The sequence below is a fragment of the Argiope bruennichi genome, chromosome 3 (assembly GCF_947563725.1).
Source record: "Argiope bruennichi chromosome 3, qqArgBrue1.1, whole genome shotgun sequence".
Taxonomy (NCBI): domain Eukaryota; kingdom Metazoa; phylum Arthropoda; class Arachnida; order Araneae; family Araneidae; genus Argiope; species Argiope bruennichi.
In genome coordinates this window covers 86592066-86608701 of record NC_079153.1, presented here as the reverse complement: position 1 = coordinate 86608701, position 16636 = coordinate 86592066, and the positions used below count along the sequence as shown (strand labels likewise).

Sequence of the window (16636 nt, the reverse complement as noted above, 5' to 3'; positions counted from 1 at the left end):
AATTGACTGCATTATTTTTGAGTTTCTCTTAGTCCGGTATAATACATTTTTTACTTCTGAGAAACAAAAGAATGAATTCTAAATCTCAGTTCAGATTTAATAGAAACTCCTAAGAATAGAATATTTTCCTTGCTAACTTCAAGTGATGCGTCAAAGTTCATGAAGATAAACCCTGATCTTGGGTAAATCCTGTTGATCCCTACAATAAAAAAACAGCTTTTCGACTTGAAATTTGTATCCTTCTTTGCAAACTTGACACTTCCTATCTTTCAGATTTAAAATTTCAGTTGTTAAACATATCTGGTAGATGCTACAAGGTCAACAAACAAGGCTGTTCTGTGCCAAACGTATGCAGATGACGAAGATGACTGTTAATATGTTCTAGTTCCAGGAAAAACTGTTTTTGTAAACATAATTGTGAATTTTCAGGCGATTTTAATAAAGATTTGTTGACGGATGCATCTTGACGTGCGGCTTTCTGTAATACTGAAAGAAGACATAGTTGCTATCAAAGTAAGTTCAATTCCAGTCTTAACAAAATCCTTTTGGAATAAAGTTCTTCCTAAATTAACAGTAAAATAATAAATTCAAAAATTCACTTACTTTTTTAGAATGAAATCTCTTTTATACGTCTGTTTTGCCTTGAGTCCGATTCATTTCTGTTCTTTTCAGCGTTAATAATATATTTTTAACATCTCAAATTTTCTTTATTGCGTCTTCTAAAATCACTGAAGAATCAAATTCATAAGAATGTGCTATTTTGACCAAAAGATTTCGGAAATGCTTCATTTAAAACAATTGTACTAGAAATCATTTGCAAATTTTTGTGATATATTTCCACGACTTACGTAACATATTCCACTGCATTCACTATTTGATTTCATAAAATCATTCGAAAACAAAACTTATTCCTAATTAAATAAGAATTTTTACTTTGGTTACTTGCCAAAATGATAAATGTAAGCTAGAAAAAAAAAAGCTAATTAAATTTTTTTTCTATAATAAAGATTCCTCGAGGTTCCATTTAAAGCATATATTTTTGAAATCATTTTTCAAACTATTACAAATATGTTCATGAGTTATATAAATATATGTAACAGTTAGTATTTCACTTCATATTATTTTCGGCAAATAAATTTATTTTTATAGACGAGAATTTTAACTCTACCGATTTTCAAAATTGTTGATGTAATCTGGTATGCATTTAAATTTGTTTCCATAAAGCAATTTTTGAAACAAAAGTATCTGGAATGTTTCCAAAAGTTTTTAAAGAAACATTTTGTTAAAAACAAAAGTACTTAAATGGTACAAAAGGCTTAAAGAAGGTAGAGAATCCATCATAAATGAATTACGCCGACATAATTATATTTAAATTACAGAGTAAAACAATTATATTTACATTTTTTCCAAAAAGAATTAAATTAGTACAATTTCTTAAACTCAGTATTCACCAAATATGGCACCTCGTGATTTTCTTTTCTTCTTATTTTCATAATTAAAATTATTTATTTATTGTGTCTATTTTGATTCTACAAGATCAATTTGTGAAAATTTGCTTCGAATCTTGATCAGAGATATATTGAAGTTGAAGGAGCCTGTTTTGAAAAAGATGAAATAAATTTTAATTAATAATTTAATACTTTTTGTTTTATGAAAATATTTGCGATATTGTTTCATTACAGCGGCAGATCTCATTGATAATGGCTAAAATCCTAAAATACACAATGAAATACAGAATCAAACAAAACAAATAAATAAAATTAAAATTAAAGAACTTCCTAGCAAGTCAATATTTTAAAAACTTAGAAATACAATTACAATAAAGAAAATCTTTATAATTTAATTATATTTTCTTTCTATTTCCAAAATATCGCAATATATAAAATAAACGACAGTTACATCAAGTTTTATCTGCGATAAAAATTTCAAACCAAAGAATTATTCATGAAGAGTTATTCAAGAAGGGTTATTGTAATAATGATGATGTAATTATCATTAAGTGTTATTCAATTATTTAAGAAAAGGTTGGAATTTTTAAAAAATTAAAATGTTTTAAATTTTATTAGTATTGTTAGATATTACAGACGTTCTTGAAAGATTCTATGAAAAGTAAATTTATACTGTTTCGGATATTTTCTACCAAAGTTGGATAGTGCATTAGTTTAGAGAGTACCTTATCACTATAAAGATTTTTATATATTCAAATTTCCCGCCATATGATATAATTTCCACTCAAATTTCCCATAATAAAAAATTTTTATAATAAAATTTCTATGTGGTACTGTGAGAATTTTAATAGTTGTCTTCCGTAACGATTTTCATATGGCATGAGTTAATTAACTTGGAATGAGTTTATAAATGTAGTGAGTTAAATGAAATTCCATAATAAATTTTTCTATCAATTGCTTTTAGCCTTTATTATTGCTAAATTTAATGTTTTATATTTTGTTATAATACTTTTTGTATTTTCTATACGGAAGAATAGAGTATAATAAAATTCTATCAAAATTGTGAGCTTCATGTTGACATTTTAAGACTGAGGGTTTCGGGAATTATTTTCCCTGTCTATTTTTGATATTTTCTCCTTTATTTAAACATTTAGATATTTAAATATTTGTCCAATTTTTAAATAATAAATAACTTCATTTCTTTCCTTATTTTGTTCAGGTTGTTTAATTATAATTTTAAAATATTGTTCCGTTTAATATAAGAAGATATCTTCTTTAATTGTTCATTTTTAAACCTATCGTCGTTTTCTTGATTTTAAATACTAAAAATATGCTATGCATTTAGTGTAAATCCAATTGATAAAATAATGAATAAAAATTTATATGATTATAAAACCTTTCTAGCACCATCTCTTATTAAATAAAATGCGTATTATTAATCAGTAGTCACATTACTAGTTAATTCGCTAGGAATGGTGGTTATGTTTAATTTCTGTTAAAATCCATGTTACCTTTCAAGTACATTATTCCATCAAATTGTCAGACATTAAAACCGTATTATTTCAATTGCCTTATATATATAGTCTCTTGATTGTACACATCAATATTTCTAATAGTCTCGAGACATCATAGCATTATTTAAATGTCAATGCCTGGCTCACCTATCTTCTAACTTTCGTGATACTTTGACATCACTTTTTTATTAATCTTGTAAATTATACAGATATTAAATGGGATCATTCTTCTTTAGATTTCAAGAAGAAAAGAAAATTAAAGCGATTAAATATTTGATGAAAGGATGAAAACGTTTCAGGTAACTATGTTGTGTTTTTGGAAAATAGGAAAAAAATAATATTTTTAATTTTCGAAGACCGAGAAAAATGTGCATCATTACTAAATCGCTATTATTAAAAAGAAAAAAAAAATTGTGTTTTGAAATATTCCCAAGACCATTTTTTGTCTAATAATGTTTGGAAGTTATCGCGGAAAAACGGCGAAATTCAATTTAATTTTTAAATAGAATTCTTATAAAATTCTCAAAAAAAAATCACTATTTCTACCTTCCAAGGTATATATTTGACTAGTCTGATAACTGTAGAAAGAAAGATTGAACACCAATAAACATAGACACACACACATATTTTATTGTTATTATTAGAGATTAGAGACTTTTGAAATGTTATTCTTCACGTTTCAGTAGTTAAGCGCTGGGCTAACTACTGCTGATTTTAAATGCTTATTATTGAGCTTATTACTACGCTGCTGATTTTAAAAGCTTATTATCAAGGAATGTGTGGTTTTTTGAATATATCAATGTGCACAATACAATTTTTTTATGTTTCTAAGGATGAAATCAATGTGTCAGAATAGTTATCAACACTTTAACTTAATTAATGCATCGTTTTTACAGATTACTGTTTATTAATTAGCGATGTAAAAATAAACAAAATTAAACGAAGAATTTTGCAAGCAAAATGAAATAAATAAAATGCATTTTATTTACTTACAATGCTGCAATTCCTTTTAATATGTTTTTTAAAATTAACATTAATAACTCTGCTTCTATGGTTTTAAAAACTGTTAATTCGTATGTTTTTGAACATAGGTTCGTAATTTGAACCTATGTTCAAACTATGTTATAGACTTTACTGCCGAATTAACTAAGTTACCGATTAAGCTATTGGCCATAGGTAAGAAGCTATGAGACTCTCTTTACTAATCAGTCCTTGTTTTTAAAACCTTTCACTCAAAGTGCAACTAAAGGTCGATTAAAATATATTTTTGTAAAATATGCTAAATATATTTTTTAAATTGGTGAAAAATAAAAGAAAATTAAAAACGAATCAACTAGGATCAATGAATAGATTTTTTTTTTTTTTTCTAATTTTAAGATAATGTAAAAAATATTTTTTTATATTTTCAGAAGTTATGGCAGAAAAACGATAACATTTTGCATTCTTTTCAATTAAATAAAAAAGAAAACTCGCCTCAGCAGATTTCCACCATTCAAAACACATATGTGCCATGTTTGGTAATTCTAGGTTGATTTGTCAGACCTGCAGAGAGTCAACACACACGCACACAATGATCTTTATTATAATTAGAGATACTCATTCAAGTGGCATAAGAAGAACAAGTTAGTTTAATCTAAGTGAACTGCACTTCATAAAGAATTGACGTCAATCAACTCCCGCATGAAAGTGATAAAAGTCTTTTGAAATATTCTGACAGCTGCAGCTCTCAGTGACTGATTTTACAATGTTCAGTGCAAAACCTTTCATTGTATAAACTTAGTAGGAAATTGCTACTAGATATTAGGAACATTTTATTCTTGATAAGGTCAAGTGAGTATTTTTGATTACCTTCTATATTATTTCCAAACACCAGATGAGAAGGGGGGAAATGAACAGGATTTTTGCAGAACTTTTCATTTCTTAAATTCTTCTATCTTTTACTTTTTCGTATATGAAATATACAAATAAAGTATTATAATCCAGCTTGAGATTTTGAATTCTATATGTTTCAGACTTCTTTAAGTCTGAGAAAGGGATTTTAGAAATTGATAACACAAAAATGCTTCATGAGATATGCGGGTGATATTTAATAAGTGGTCTTTACACCAAATTTGTAGATATCTATAACATTCTAAACAAAATCCATTCACAGGAATTCTGTTTGGCTTCCGAGCGTCAGGGAACCTAATAACTATAAAACGTAAAGAGCTAGATGGTTAAAATTTGGTACAAATATTTAGGATTTACATTCAGATCTCAATTAAATGTTGGATCAAATACGTCAAGGAATTAAGCATCTGTTTGTCTGTACTATACTTTTTCATGCATGTGTAGTGATAACTCAGAAACGAAGCGACTTAGATTAGTGACATTTGGTATGCGATCTTGTTGCCACCATTGTTGTGCTGCGTCAAATTTTGGTTTCAATTAGTCGAAAAAAACTTCCAAAAGAATATTCGATTCTCTTTATTATACATAGCACGAAGTGCTTATATGCAAGACTGAAATTAAAAATCTGAGTACTCGTGGCTTTTATGTCATTGTCCAAGAACCACAGTTTTAACCCAAGGGAGGGGTGAGGAATTTCATCTTCATTAGATAGTATGCAGAAAACTCCAGGAATGCTACTTTCCCTTAATAGTTTTGGATAACGATATTCAAAAAGAGATAATATAATCGTCGTCAATGAATTTTATATTTGGATGAATTTCTCCGTGGCAGACCTCAAAGTATCCTAAAAATTTAGTTCACGTCTGCTGATCTGACTATGGATATAATAATTAAAAACTGCAATAATATGGACGATGAAAAATTTGATGTGTATATATCCTGCTTCAATTTTTGTCAAATTTCAAATAAAATTCAACCGCAATGCGTCTGATTTCCGTTTGAGAGCATAATAACAAGATATGTAGGAAACGCAAAGAGCAAGAAATGTAAAATTCAGTTTCTACTGTCTTAAGATGTATCAAATTTAAACAAAATATTTCGACATTTTATCTATCTAATCCTGCATATATGACTACTATTATATAAATATAATCTATGAATTTTAGTGCATGGTTTTTACATCAAAATTGCCGATCTCTTTCTAATTTTGGGTGGAAAGCTGTCACAGTTTAAAATACCTGTTTCTATGTGTATGTGAACAATACCACAAAAATAAAAATAACTTGAGAAATGAAAATAGATGTGTCATTTTGACACTGAAATTATAGATCTACATCAAGTACTATGTTTGTCTCTCCAAATAACGCAATAGCTAAAAAATGAAACCTAGAGAGATGAAATTTGGTTTGTAATTTTTTATACCATAATTCCAGATTTATATGAAATTTCGTACCTACGTGGCAAAGTAAAAATGTGCCAAACGCAGCATTGATTTTCTTCTCTATATTACGAAGCTAAATATATATGTAATATTATGTAAGAAAAGAATATCGAATCTTGATGTATTAAAAACATAAAAACATTTCAGAAGTTCATCCAATTTTTAATATATATATATATATATATAGAGAGAGAGAGAGAGAGAGAGAGAGAGATGTCAATAGAATGTCAAATCGCATAAACCTATTACGGATACATACACGTATTCTCCTTTATCATTAGCAAAGTTTTACTTATGCTGCAAAAATTTTATAACAAGGATTTTTTTATGAAAAAATATCGTCCTAATATTGTCAACAATACAGAAGTAACAAATTCACATCAATAAATTTGCACATTCTCAAAAGGATTTTTATTTGGTTGCATAGAATGAATTCATTTCATTTGGTTGCATATTTATGAAGAATTTACAAAGGGAAAAAGAATCTATATATTAATAATTTATTTAATGCTTCATTTTATAATAGTTATCGAGAAAACCAGATGGAGCTACAGGAGTTACCCAGGTTGCTTTGCGTGTAGAAAAGAGACTTCATCCAACAATTGTTCGATCTTCGAGATGAATCATAAATTCGTCCACAAGAAATATACCACAAGATTCTTTAATATATGTTATTCAGATTGCCATTAAGATCTTAAAATGGGCAGTATTCCACTCTTTGATGGAGAATGCTTACTTGTTCATGTATCCTCCCAGCAAGTCTGAAGAATAAGGATTACTTCTGATTCTCTTCTGTGCCTGTCTGGAGTTAAGAGACAAAAACACGTGACTTGCGGCAAATGGGGAACTCCTACTGGCCACTTAGTATCCAACTTTTCTATCTAAAAATGCACATCTCTAGATAATTAGGCAGTGCTAGATTACATAATTAATTAAAAGTTTGCTTAGAACTTCAAATTCTAAACATTTTAATAATTTTTTTAATCTTTTAAATATATTTTTGAATTAAAAAATGTTGATTAAAAATTTTAAATTCCATGACTTTTTTTTTCTTTAATTTTTTTATCATTATCATTGAAATATATAGTTTGAAATTATATGCATTCAATTTTGTTGTTTTATTAAAATTTGATTTTCAAAAAAAATTGTTTTACATGCGTTCTAGATTTTATTGTAGTTTCGAATTTTTAAAAAAATAGAAACTGACTTTTAATTATCAAAATGAAGTCGAAAGCTGAAATTATGAATGAAAACTAACAGATTTATATTATTTGCATGATATCTCCTTTTAAGTTTTATAAAAAAAAAGTCATTTGAAACATGTTTACTGTTTTTCTCTCATTAATCATTTTATATAAAATCACCTGTTTTTAAAATTGTTATCAAGTTAAATAAGCAAAATTTGAAGATAATAATTTTATTCATGTTCTGGAAAATTTGTCATCTTCTCAAGACTATTTCTTCTACTTGCATATAGAATAGCAGCACATTACTTATTCCTTATCCTGATTATATATGTTTGTACGTTATGAGTAAAATATAATTCAGCCAACTAAGGAAAATAATCGACTTTTTTTACCTAATGAAAAAGTAGATAGACAAGGATTTTTAAATTAATTTACTAAAATTATATTTTCTCAAAAATAAAAAACGGATCAACCCGCCAGGTTTTCTACCACTTCGAACTCAAATACTTTTAGAATTACACCCTTTAAATTTTTTTAGGAATTCATTCTTTATAAGATCTATGATGCATTGTCTTGAAAATATCTTTTTGCAATTCTTGCTTTGTTAGACAGAAATATAATACATTTGAATGGAACTTATACACACAAAAAAATTATTAAGAGATTGAACTTTTCTTTTCAGTTCTGATGTAGAATTCTCGATCTGAGAATCTGACACAATAATTACTGGTTCAATTAAGGGACGTTTAATTATTTTTTCATAAAATAAAAGCCTATTCACAGCATAAATTGCAAATTTTAGTTCAGTCTTAACAACTTCTTTTCTGTTATAAACATTTTAATGTTTTTCACTTGAATATAGGAATAAAATACTTTGATAAATTTATCACAAATATCATATTGTATAGTAAATAAACAATTAATAAACGAAAAAATGAATTTGAAAGAAGATTTTCCCAAATGATCATCTGTTACCAAATGCAGCAATTTTTCTTATCAACAAAAAACAGACTTTATCCTTCAGATAAAGATTCTGAATATTAATGCATATTTTTCTATTTAATTTTTTCTACTTTTTATTAAAAATATTTTTTTCCGATAGTCTTCTCAATAAATAAATTATTGTACATATTCCCGAATCATTCCCACGTTGAATTTTTTTCTCAATCGTTTAAAAACTCCACTTGACCTAAAGCATAATAATAGAACAAAAATGTTGCATTTTGTGCACAAATTTCATTTCGATTCCAAAGATACATAATATGAGGTGCTCTCATTGCGTAGTTCAATCATTGTAAATCTAGAGAGTAGCAATGGATGCTTGTGTGAGTGTGTGTATATATAAAAGGTGTGTGTGTATATCTGTGTCCGCGTGCTTGTGTATATTATGTAGTAAATCAACGAATAAACCGAAACGAAAATGTATACTTGGCATCATAAACTAGTTAAATCGTCGATACAATCAGTTAAATCGTCATGTTATGAACATTATACAATATAGAATATTATATTTGAAACCGGGTTGCTTAACGTAATTGTAAATTTTTAAGTATATTTTCTCCTTCACTGACACAACAGTCCCGGAGAGGCCTTGCCCTTCCCCAGAATTCTATTCCACGCCATTCGCTAAGGTTTTAAGGTTCTTGACTAAGATTTCCCAATTTATCGCTTTAATAGTTTTCATGTCCTCTTCTTGGCATTTAAACTACCTAAGCTTTGATCTTCCTCTTTTTTTGAGGCACCAAAGCGTTTAGCCAAAAAGATCTTTTTAATGGTACGATTTTCATTCAATCTTATTAAGTGTTCTGCACATTTAATCCTTGTATTACTATAAATTTAAAATATCTGGTTCTTTAAATAGTTTGTAAGTTTCCGAGCTGATTTCTGAACCGAGTTTCTTCTCCGATAAATATCTCATTCAATTCCACCAAATATGCTTCATAAAAATTTAATGTATATACCATATTAAATAACAAAAAAATCCTTAACATTGCGCATAATAAGGAAGAAAAAAATTATTAGAAAACTATGAGAAATCAAGAACATTAGTTTCCCGTTAAAAACGAAATCCGTGATTACTATTCTGTTAAATAGAAGGTTTATTACTTTTGCTGATCGAGGGTTTGATGTTTATCATAGAGCATTAACACCAATTATCTTCGTTATAGAAATATATATTCTTAATTGTGTGCCATGCATCTAAATAAATGTTTAAAAACTGTATATATTTATTTACTTGGAAGTATACACTTCATTTTTAATCTAATTGTTAGTGAACCGTTTGTATTGAAAGAGGTGGCTAATAGATTACAACATGGCCGGAAAAAGGAAGCCAGAGGGACCGGACAGTGCACGATCATGGGCGATCGCGGCCGCTGCATGTGTCATCAACACCCTCTTGTCTGGAATCAGCAGAGCGACCGGATTGTTCTATGTGGCCCTAATAGAGACTTACGGCGTGTCCAGACTTCAAGCCAATCTGCCCTTTACCATGAGAAATGCAATCAGAAATCTACTAGGTGAGTTCGACCATCACCCAAAGTATAACATATTATATATTCTAACTTATCGCGTTTTAATTTCTTGTACTGAGCATACTAGATTAACCTGTCTTACTTATTGTTAGGAGACAACTACCACTGAGTGTTGTAATATGACAATGAAACATCTGTTCAAAATACATTATCAGAATGCCCAAATGTCACGCATTTTCAATTGCCATCAAGCACTTTTGCCGTTTCTTTTCAAATGTACCGTAAAAAATATTGTCTAACAACATACAACAAACATAACATAGAACTTTATGTATGAAATAAAAGTGAGCAAAATATGTTATAAAAGAACACAAACACACATATATATATAAATAAATTATTTCTCTATTTTTCCCGAATTCTGCTTTTGTATCGCGCCGTGGCGAACGTGCCTTGTCCACATCTTCTTGTAAATAAATCATGCCTGCCTCCCGAGAGAGAATAAAACGAATTTAAAAATGCCAAGTCTCATCACTGCTTCACATAAAAAAATGCTTAAATATATATATAACATTACCACAGCATGTAAAACATCCCTAAACACATAGAAATGTAAAATGTCTGTTAACATTAAAAATATTAAATATGCATATAAGATATATGCAAATATCGGGAGAAAAATAAGGATTATACATAATAATGTTTTTAAAAAAATCTCTTGTATATAAAAGATGAGTATATTAAGGATAATAAAAAATCATAAATCTTCTTTTTCAATGATTTTTTGTTCAACTGTAAAAAAATATTTGCATTTGAGTAATAATTTATCGATGAAGAGAATTATGTAATTTGGCTAAATTCGCAAAAATATTTTATTTCTTTCTAGCCTACATTTATCAACCACACAACTAATTGCCTGAAAGCTGAAAATATTATACTAATTGCCTGAAAGCTGAAAACTGGCTAAGCTAAAGGAAAGAAAACTTCATAGAAAAGTTATATTTATTATTTAATATTATTATCATCCTAATGTTATTTTCTTTTTAGGTCCACTAGTAGGAGCCATTGGTCAGCGTTACGGACCACGAGATGTAACAATTGTTGGTGGAATCTTCGCCTCGCTTGGCATCATTTTGTGTACTTTTGCGCCAAGTGTCATTTGGATCACTATTCTTTGGGGTGGAATGCACGGTATCTAAAGCGGCTATAATAATAAAAATACAAATATAATCAAAAATTTAATCGCTCTTCACTTAAAATTTAATGTTATTCACTGTTAATCTTTTCTATATTTTCTAGGAGTCGGTGTCGCTTTGGGAAATACGCTCTTCCAAGTTATAGTTACTCAATACTTCGAGAAATACCGCGCCACAGCTTCTGGTCTTGCTCTATCCGGCGCTTGTCTGGGTTCATTTATCTTTCCTATTCTTACTGAATACATGCTAGACACTCTGGGTCTGGCTGGCTCATTTTTAGTGACAGGTGGTCTCGTCTTGCATGTCTTACCCGCTGCCATCATGCTAAAAGAACCACCTTGGATCCAAAGGGATATAAAAGATAAAGAAAGAGAAAAAGTAGAAGCTAAGAAACAGCTTTCGAATGTGTCCACGATTTCTAAGAAGATATCTAAATCGACTCATTCCATGTCTATTATACAAGAGGATGAAACATCTTCTGATAATCAGAATGTTAGCGTTGTGAAAAGAAGTTCTTCCTCCAATTCTAGTGCATATTATGAAGACAAAGACAAAGAATCAAATTCTTCTCGTGATGCAAACAATACGACGTATGGAATAGACAATCCTGGTTATTCAGGGTCTAGTCTTGAGCTAAATAAAAAGAAATCAGATCAGGTATGAAAGCATTTGATATAACGCAAATGTTCAACAATAATGAGCTATAAGATAAGAAAGCAGATTACTTTATGATATTAAAAATTGTTTATAATTCTAGTCGAATTGCTTAATAATTTGTTCCCAGAAATTTACCGCTTTTTGACAAATTTTACAAATTCACATAAGCACAAAGTTCTAGTGGCTTTAAATTTGTTTCTGCATCAGTTTATACCTTCAAGCCAATTAAACTGGAAATTACGTTATATCTTCCAAACAATACCAGAAATGTTCCACTAGCTAAACTAAGATGCAGGACTCTGTTTGATCAATTTTTTGCCTACTTTCAAATGGAAAACCAAACTGAATGGCTGAACAAATGCCCCAATTATGTATTGTATATCTAATTATGAAAGTTTCATATAAAATAAAAAAAAGAACATTATCTTGCACAAATACAGTAATATTTTTCCATTAAGTGGAACGAGAGTTGTCAGTAAGAACGAATCAAATGCTTGAAATGCCACTTTTCGATTAATGCTGTAATCACTCAAATGTTCATCGTGCTTAAACATTATACATTTAATGTTACCTTAAATATTTAGTGTTATCTTAGTATTATATTAAATATTCAGTGTTATATTAGTGTTATGTTAAATATTTAGTGTCATCTTGGTGTTATGCTAATATTCAATGTTCTGTTAATTTAGTTTTGAATTCAAGGCAGTCATTGGCCGAAAATATTTTGTACATAATGCTTACACCAAAATTACAAATCTGTGTCGAATTTTGAGCCACTTCCATTAATAAGACAGGGTCTTTTCACATAAATATGTCCTTTCCATTGTTCTTTGAAGCTGATAAAAAACGCTCCACATGAGTTTAGTCACACGTAACGCTTTATAGATTGAACGAAACTATTAAATTTGTTTTATTGTTAAATTCATTTATTTAAAATCCCTAAAAATATAAAAAGATTTTTATATATTCGGCTCATTTTTAATTGGTTCTCCATCCAATCAAAACATTAAATGTATTTATTTTTGTAAAAAATACCAATTATAGAACTAAATTTAAATTTTAAAAATACTGTGAGAATTCATAAGATAGATCAGTAATATCTGGATTCACAAATTATATATAAACAATAGTTTCATTTCACAAAATAAAAAACGAGTAGCAATTTAAAGAAGAAAAGGAAAAAATTTTCATAAAATATTAAAATAAAATCTTTTTGGTTTCATAATTACAGTTTCAATTTTGCAATTTAAATTATTTAGAAGAAGAATATCATTTATATATCTACAAAAAAATTGTAATTTTGCCATCGATATGCATTTCTTATTCAAAAGATGTTATTTATAAATTATTAGATTGAATTAAATTGAACATATTATCCAAAAATTCTATATATTAAAAAAAACCCTATAATTTTAATAAGAATAATTTTAGAACAAAAAAAATATTCCAAAAGAAAAAAATATTTCAATTTACCTATTTTTCATTCTTTGCAATAATGTTGATCTTTATAGATCTTTTTTGTACTTTTCAGAATCGAGATGAAGTTGTACCAAGAGAAAGACTACGAACCATTTCCATAGGGGAAGTAAGCCTCACTATTAAAAGTCCTCCACCAGAGCATCAGCAAGAAACGTCCATCTATAAGGGCACGATGAAACTTTTCCGAGACCCCATGTTCCACATGATAAGCCTATCCCTTGCAGCTTTTGCCATGCTCTTCGACCCAGCCTTAACGGTCATCGTCGATTATCTTATGGACAAAGGCGTCACAGAAGAGTTCGCCAAATACTTCATCAGTATGCTTTCTGTTGGAGACCTGCTGGGAAGACTGTGTTTCGGTTGGATAACAGACAGGAACTACATGTCAGTCTCCAATTTCATGATGGTTATTCAAATTATGCAGGGACTGTGTTTCCTTGCAATGCCTTTATTCAATAGTTTTGACACACTGATGGCAATAATGGTCATCTATGGAGTGATGTCTGGGGCTAACTTAGTAATGTATCCAATATTGGTTGGAAAATATCTCCAGTCAGTGCAGTCATTGGCCATTGGTTTCATAGCCTTCTTTAGTGGTTTACTATCATTTGCAGTTCCACCTCTGATAGGTAAAAGATCCTGAAGTTAAACATTAATTATTAATGTGACAAAGTTTCAAAAAATTCATTAAAAGATGTTTTATGCTAACGTGACATAAAAAAATAAAACCATATCTTGATCATTAGCAACTGAAAAAGATGATACACTTGTAGCAACAATGAAAAATATTTAAGTTTCATTTCAACGATGAAATAAACTGCTACAAAATATGTTAAAAATATTTAAAAAAATTAATCAAAAAATACAAATCAGTTCTACAGCAAAAAATTTGATATCCTTAAAAAATATCTTTTGAATTTTCAGATAATGTTAAAAAACTTTTTACTTACTATTGATGATGACAAGTTACATATTTAAGAAGGGAAAAATACCAAAACTTAAATTTAATTAATTAAAACTCTATTAAAAAAAATTTTTTAATTTCTTCCATTTTGATTAGCTTTTAAATTTGGGAAGCAGGAGAAACTGGAAATAGTATCCATCGAAATATGGTAATCCATTTCATTTTCCAGTTAATTATAAAATTTTTATTGAATCTTTTTATATCTGTCTCTATGTTGCAAACTATTTAATCAATGTTTTAATAGACTTTCCAAACATTATTAATTTTTCATTCTTTGTTGCCATATAAGACTAATCACATGAATTATTTCCTATTTTTCAGGTTATTTCCGGGATGAGGTGGGGTCTTATGATGGAATGTTCTACATAACCGGAGGTTTGTCTTCCGCAACAGGTTGCTTCTGGTTGTTAGAACCCTTATTGCTGAAACTTCGAGAAAAACTGCAAAAGAATGATCCAGTACTTGTTATTTCATTGTAAACATAAAATTCATTTTCTGTGTTTGTTTATAATTATTCATCATCAACATTAAATAATACACTTGTTTTAAGGCTTTTGTTTCCATGAAAAGGGTGACTTATTACTTTGCTTTTAAATAAAGAAAAATAATCGCAATAGTTGAATTATAAAGGCAAAAACAAAATTCATCAAAAGTGGTCTCGATATATATATATATTAATACAAATTTTAGAAAAATTATTATTTAATTAAACATATGCTATAACCAAATATTGATTCACAGAAAAGTGAATTCTAAAGTAAATTTTCTCTACAGAAAGCAGAATATTCGATATGAGCTTTGATATCACAAATTTCATTAATATTCACAAAAAGAAGTGAGTGTTCTGCTAGTGACATTCAAATAGTTTCAAAATTCCGCATTGATTAATGTATAAAATGTATTTAAATATTTTATTTCATGAACAACTTCCTGAATTTAATGAATTTGCCTCGTAGTGAAATTTATTAGGAAAATAAGCTTAATTCGAGACAATTTTCTATCATTCAATGTGATAAATTAATAGTTGTTGATAAATAAATTGGTTGAAAAATTTCCTCTTTGACCGAGGGCATTAGAGGATATATTAATGACCGTTCTCCTGAGAGCAATGTGGCGGGAACTATGGTGGAGTTCTAATGATCATCCCCGCGTCTATAATACTTCTCCCTTGAAAGGTACATTTCGTCATCGGCGAGAGTTAACAAGACACTGATGCTATGCCCCCCAATGAAGCGATAACCAACCAACATATCGGAAGTTTCAAGAGTTTCTCCATTGGGGATGTTTCTTAGTACAATGGAAAAAATCAAATATAAATTTTCCATGCCCTGTTTTCGATCGACAGAGTCGACTTCAATACAAATCTACAATTTTTGTCATAAAATGGCATATTATATCAAATTTAATATATGTAATTCGTTGTATTATTGAATTATCAAGTTCAGATATATACGAATAAATAGGCAGACAGATGATCAATCCATTGTTAAATTTAGATCAAAATTGTACACACAACTGCAGTCAGAACAATAAAAGCACGTATCAAATTTCATCAACATAACACTTTACATTTTCATTTTTACGTCAAGAGACGCGCTTTTTTCCTACAGATCTGAAACGTACGTCACATCTCGTTCTTCTAACTCAAAGCGTTTTTGAATTATAGTATGCTCAGTCAGATATAAAAACACTTCATGTTCCTGCGACTAACCTAACACCCTAAGTCCAGAAATACGTTTTTCAAATTCAAAAAGTCTAGAACTTGAAAAATCCTCAATTTTTAGTGGTTATAATAACTTTGTATATGAGAAAATAATATATATATATATATATATATATATATATATATATATATATATATATATATATATATATATATATATATATATATATATAATTATTTCTATCTAACAAAATTATACATTGCTAAAATTCTTTACAAAATTATTGTACAAATGTGTTTATAAGGGGGAAGGACTTGATGAAGAAAAATATAGACCATAAGGAATTTCTGTTTTTGCTGATGAATTCGAGAAGATATCTACCTTCTTAAAAAACACTGCAATAGAAATTAAGATCGAAGTATTTTATCTCCTTTAAAACAAAAAAAATTCAAGTATTTCAAAAGGTTTATCAGTACTGATAAAAGTAAGGGTAAACACTTGAATAATGAATGAGCCCAATTTCTACTGCAGTGGCCTCTGTATTACTGATATCATTAAAACAAATAAATGAAACTTCAAACAAAAGTATTGAATTGATTTTATAACTATTGAAAAAATTTTTGTAGATTTATATGGAAATTCTTTAAGATTAGTTTTGAATTCATTCTTCTTTTGTTATTATTATACTGACAATATAAATGAGAATTCGTTTTCATTTGCAA

The 16636-nt window shown here is 28.5% G+C and overlaps 1 protein-coding gene across 2 annotated transcripts; it reads left to right on the top strand.

Annotated features, from left to right (window-relative positions):
• The first annotated feature begins 296 nt into the window (after positions 1 to 296).
• LOC129962555 (monocarboxylate transporter 5-like) lies at positions 297 to 14799 on the top strand. Of its 2 annotated transcripts, none has more exons than XM_056076316.1 (6): positions 297 to 513; positions 9754 to 9999; positions 11002 to 11145; positions 11254 to 11807; positions 13339 to 13915; positions 14572 to 14799. In XM_056076316.1, the coding sequence occupies exons 2-6, from the start codon at positions 9795 to 9797 to the stop codon at positions 14727 to 14729; spliced, it is 1638 nt and encodes a 545-aa protein (XP_055932291.1). In that variant the 5' UTR covers positions 297 to 513; positions 9754 to 9794; the 3' UTR covers positions 14730 to 14799. The 2 variants fall into 2 exon arrangements, with proteins under 2 accessions (XP_055932291.1, XP_055932290.1); XM_056076315.1 differs by lacking the exon at positions 297 to 513 and adding an exon at positions 6635 to 7157.
• The last annotated feature ends 1837 nt before the right edge of the window (positions 14800 to 16636 follow it).